The 5,695-nt window shown below is 40.0% G+C and overlaps 1 protein-coding gene across 1 annotated transcript; it reads right to left on the bottom strand.

Moving 5' to 3' along the window:
- Nucleotides 1–466: 466 nt before the first annotated feature.
- On the bottom strand, nucleotides 467–1,414 carry LOC120735367 (olfactory receptor 6N2-like). The gene has a single exon (XM_040034708.1). The coding sequence runs from the start codon at nucleotides 1,412–1,414 to the stop codon at nucleotides 467–469; it is 948 nt and encodes a 315-aa protein (XP_039890642.1).
- Nucleotides 1,415–5,695: the final 4,281 nt, after the last annotated feature.

Below are 5,695 nucleotides of genomic sequence, written 5' to 3' on the forward strand. Positions count from 1 at the left end.
GTTTTATAAAGTGTTACCACCCATTCCTTTAGTGGAAAATCTCTATTACACAGCATATGTAAGAACCACCAATAATGTTATAAAAATCCAAAATAAAATATGAAAGTCTGACAAAATTAATCTGATAGTTTATTTGATTACCTATCCTCTTACCTATCTTGGAATTGGCGAACCTTTCATAAAAGAAGGCAATTTATATTTGTATTTAAATACGTCACCAAAAGCTGTTAATGTAAATTAACCATAGGTCTTAAACCCTATTCACATGAGCATTTTACTGAGCATAACAACAGACTTCAATACACTTTAATAATAATATTATGTTCAATTTATTTACAAATACAGATGAACACGGCATGGTTTATTTTTTCCTGTACTTTTCTGAATAATAGTTTGAATTACCTTATTAAATGAAAAGCATTTTCAATGATGGCAAGAAAATTATTACAAAACAAATTGTGGCACCTTAGCATTCAGAGTTAATACATGAAATGATTTTATCATGATAGAAAAATCTTTTTAGCTGTTTAGAAATTTCCTTCATTTTGAGGCCATAAATGAATGGATTAAGCAATGGATGATAGAGCACTATTTGTAATGTCATTATTAATCGCGCAGTTTTGGGAAAATCTGATTCTACTCGAGCTATGCTTACATCATAGATACTTAAACAGGAGAAGCTAAATAAAACTAACAGATGGGGTAAACAGGTCTCCAAAGCTTTCTTCCTCACTTCTTTACAGCTTTGATAAGTGAGGATAAAAATGTTTGAGTATGTAAAAACTATGAAGAGCATAGGTAATATTACAAGATCTATTAAAGCAACTACTCCAAATACAGTAATTAATCGTGACTTGACACACTGAAGAGTGTAAACTGCATTATTACAAAATATTCCTTTTAAGTTAAAGTTACACAATGTTGCTTCAGCACTCCCAGCTGTTAAGACTGCAATGTGACAAACAGGTACAAGCCATGCTACAGCCAAGAAAATACTCACAGTGGTTTTACTCATGATAGTTTGATATTGTAGAGGTTTACAAATAGCCACATATCTGTCATAGGCCATGGCTGCCAAGAGAAAGAACTCTGAACTGCCTAAAGTGTAAAACATAAAAAACTGAAAGAGACAGGCTGAATATGTTGTGACTTGTTTTTCAGATAAAAAGTCAATCAGCAGTTTGGGGTAAACAGTTGTGCTGTAAAGAACACAGTTCAGCAGCAAAGCAGCAATGAAAGTGTACATCGGCTCATGAAGGTTTTTATGAATCCAGATTATGTACACAATAGTAGAATTACTGCAGATTATTAAACTATATAATATAAAGAAAATGAAAAAATAAACATATCTGTACTTGTTAACTTCAACATACCCATCTAGAGTTAAATATGTAGCATTTAACACCTCATCCATTAATACTTTGAAAAAAAATAATTATAAAACCAGCAGTGTTAATGAAGAATAACAAATAACAAAACAAAACTGCACCAATATGCAACCTATGTTGTCTTTCCTTCATTCATTTGCAGGTATTTGAACTTGAAATATATCTTAGAGTACATTCATCAGTCAAATGTGCACAGTGAATCATCTTACTCTGTGAAAGGTTTTATTAGGTTGCTTTGTCCACCAGGGAATTGTACTGTGAAGGTCACAGTAAATCAAAACTGGATTATAGATGGCAGACGGTTGGTATCGTAAGCCACCGCCTCTGTTCAAAGATGGTCGCTCATAGTGGACATAAATGGCTTCTTTCACTACTCTTTCAAACCATATGTCTTCTCTGTCCAAAAAGAGAAGACAGATAGATTTCTGTCTATGTAAGCTGCTACACTTGTTTTTTGACAATCTATCACACATGACTTTAGCATATGCCAATGTTAAACATTGGAGTAGTTCTTACAGAACAAAGCATACAGTTAGGGCTGGATCAGGTAATACAACATACTCCCTTTGTTATGCTGCAGTAGGCCTAGAATCTTGGGGGCTTTCCATAATGCACTTCTTCTTTACTCACCTCTTTTCACTCACTATGTGCTTGTAGACCACTCTGCATTTAAAGAGTTATTATTAATCTCTGTCTCTCTTCTACAGAATGACTTTTGTACTGTCTTCCTCCCCTCACCCCAACCGGTAATGGGTAGATGGTTGCCCCTACGTAAGCCTGTTTCTTCTTGTTTAAAGGGGGTTTATTTTCTTCCTGTCACCAGGTGCTTGCTCCTAGGGGTCACCTGATTGTTTGTGTGTATTGTTGTACTGTATTATCTTTACCTTACAATATAAAGCACTATGGGGCAACTGTTAATTTGGCAAAATTTGAATTAAATGGAAATGAGACGATTCTAGGGAAGTGAGTGACCGCCTGTCAATTCTGAACTCCTTACAGGAACACAGGACAAAGTTCAGATGGGCAAGCAAAAAGTTTTGAAAGTTAACTAGGAAACAGGCAAGGAAAGCAGACTGCACAATGGAAAATGGCAGGACTTAGGGGATTAGAATCAGTAAGTCTATTTGCAGGCAACTATAGTGGTGTAAAAAGTGTTTGGCCCTTCTTGATTTCCCATTTTTTGTATGTTTGTCACACCTAAATATTTCAGGTCATCAAACCAAATGTTAATATTAGACAAAGATAACACAGATAAACAAAAAGGGAAGTTTCCTAAATATAGGTGGCCCCCTTCAAACTCGGGTCCTCTACAAGAGGCCTGGAAGCTTCAGGGTCCTGCACAATATCTTTGCTGTTCCTGGGATTGCACTCCTAGGAACAGCATCTGACAGAGATCTCAGATGATGTTCCCAGGATCTGCTGGAGCCGCTCGCCTAGCTTGGGAGTCACTGCATTGAGTGCTCTGGTTACTACTGGCACTACTGTTACATTCACCCTCCACATCTTCTTAAATTCTCTGAGCCCTTGGTACTTCTCAAGCTTCTTGTGTTCCTTTTTCCTAATGTTGCTGTCATTTGGTATCATTTCGACTATCACTACGTCCGTTTTCTTCTGCTTTTCTACCACCTCTATGTCTGGTTGGTTAGCCATCACCATTTTGTCCGTCTGTATCTGGAAATCCCACAGGATCTTAGCTTGGTCATTCTCCAACACCCCAGGGGGCGTCTCACATTTTGACCTCGGGACTTCCACGTCATATTTGGCTCAGATGTTTCTGTTTACTATGCCAGCCACTTTGTTATGACGGTCCATATATGCCCTGCCTGCTAGCATCTTGCACCCTGCTGTTATGTGCTGGATTGTCTCAGGGGCATCTTTACACTGTCTGCATCTGAGGTCTTGCCTTGTGCAGTAGACCCCAGCCCGATGGATCTTGTGCTCAGAACTTGTTCTTGTGCTGCCATTACATTTACAGGTGTCTCTGTACCTGTAAATGTAAACTTACAATAAGCAATAAGACAAAAAAAAAACCCAAAAACGCACAGACATTGCTATGGTAGACATTTCGAGAAAAATGTGAAGAATGATAGCATAATATTTTATTTGTGTGTGTTTGGAATCGTACTACCTTTTTGGTAATCACTAGATTATCAAGATGCCACAACTGAAAAAATGCAGAGATGGAGAAAGAAAGTTCTGCTTGTGATCCATTGACAATGCACTAATTTCATTTTAGTAATGACCATGAATGAACATGAAAACCGTGTGTAGAAATGGTAAATGGCCTGTATTTATACAGCGCTTTACATATCCAGTCATCCACCCATTCACACACTGGTGATGGCAAGCTACATTGTAGCCACAGCCACCCTGGGGCGCACTGACAGAGGCGAGGCTGCCGGACACTGGCGCCACCGGGCCCTCTGACCACCACCAGCAGGCAACAGGTGAAGTGTCTTGCCCAAGGACACAACGACCGAGACTGTCCAAGCCGGGGCTCAAACTGGCAACCTTCCGATTACAAGGCGAACTCCCAACTCTTGAGCCATTATCGCCCCAGAAGAACATAAAGCACTAGCTTAGCTCAGTAGGTGATCTAGTCACCATATATAGATGGCCAGAAAGCAGTCCAGGTCTGAGTCTGACCCGTGTCCCTTTGCTGAATGTATTTCCCTCTCTCTCTCCACTGTCCACAATAAGGCTCCACTTTCTTCCACTGTACAAAAGTCAAGCCATCATTTTGTGCTTGTGAAGGTTGCTCTCTTGCGGATTCCAAGGCTGGATCTGTGTAATGTCGATTTGGGGTGAAGTTACTGGGTTGAATTCCTGCCCACACATCAAATCTTTGTGACTGTGATTACACCTCCCGGCACTTTTTACGTATCCTTGATGCTCCACTTTTAGTGATTACTGCTGGTGATTTTACTGTGACTTGTTAAATTGAGGGAAATGCAATCATATCACTATATTTAAAAACTGCCGACAGTCAGCAGTGCTAGCCCTCAACCTCCTAATAGATGCACTTTTAGCATAATTGTGAAAATCCAAGGTGATCCTTGTAAAAACTTGACCGTTGACACTGAAGTTAAGGTCAGCGGGATTTGAATTCATCTGAGACTAAGCTATCAATTAGAACATTCTACATTGCCTCATTCTCAAACATTCGAACATGTCAGAAATTTTTAGGAGATGCACCTGTGGTATAGATTTGAAAATCCTAGGTAACTTCTTTCGTCTGGCATTCACAAGATGTTCAGAAAACTTGACCTCTGACCTCCTTCTGTTGCAGTATTTAGCAGAGGTGGGACATAAAATACAAATACCTCCTTACAAAGTATAATAATTTGTTACTGTATTTAAATAGAATATTCAGGTATCCATACTTCACTAGTTTGTCTGTAAACGTATTACTTTTACTTTCTACATGTAGCGTTTATACTCAGGGGTTGCGATGAGGGGGAAAATGCGCAAACATCAGAAAACACACAAACTGAGTGCAGTTTGTTGCACAGTGTGACCATGTTAACAGATTCAGATTCAGCAGATTTCTTTCCTCGTTTTGGAAATATGCTCGTTTTCCAGTTGCACACATTTGTCGTAGAACAGAGTGGCCGCATTTCACCAGGGCTCTTGGATTGGGAGGGTGTTGTTTCACAAGGTGGTGTCCACAGATGCTTCCCTAAGAGGGTGGGGAGCTCTATTCGTTTGTACATAAGTGAGAGGGACCTGGACCACAGCGCAGCACAAGTTGCACATCTGTCACTTAGAGCTGCTAGCGGTGTTCTTAGCCCTCAAGCTTTTTTGTCTGGTACTGAAGGGCCAGCATTTCCTAGTCAGGACCAACAATTCAACAGTGATCTTTTACATAAACAGGCAGAGAAGAAACCTGTTATGGTGCATGGGTGTCTCTAAGAGTCACCCATGCTCTGGGCCATCTGAACCTGGGAGTAGAGGGAATGGAGGTTGCACCCTTTGATAGTGGCCCAGATTTGGGATCTTTTTGCCTCCCTCTTCAGGTAGGAGGAGAAGTGATTCATCCATGCACAGATCTGTGGTGCCTTCATGTTTACCTGCTGAGAGGCCACATTTGATAGCTAAGGGTTCGGCCCCAACTGTTAAGTATGTGGATATGAAATTTCTGTACTGCTTATTTACCCAAAGTCATTCCTGCAGTGGTGGAATTTGAGCTGCTGAGCTTTTGCTCCCCTCCTTTCAAGTGTTGTGTGGAGGAGAGGAGGATGCATTCTCTGTGTTCTACGTAACTACACTGAGCACACTCAGAATGTGTGCTTATGTGACAAGTTGTT

This window comes from Simochromis diagramma, unplaced genomic scaffold (genome assembly GCF_900408965.1).
Source record: "Simochromis diagramma unplaced genomic scaffold, fSimDia1.1 OVJJ01000091.1, whole genome shotgun sequence".
Classification (NCBI taxonomy): Eukaryota; Metazoa; Chordata; class Actinopteri; order Cichliformes; family Cichlidae; genus Simochromis; species Simochromis diagramma.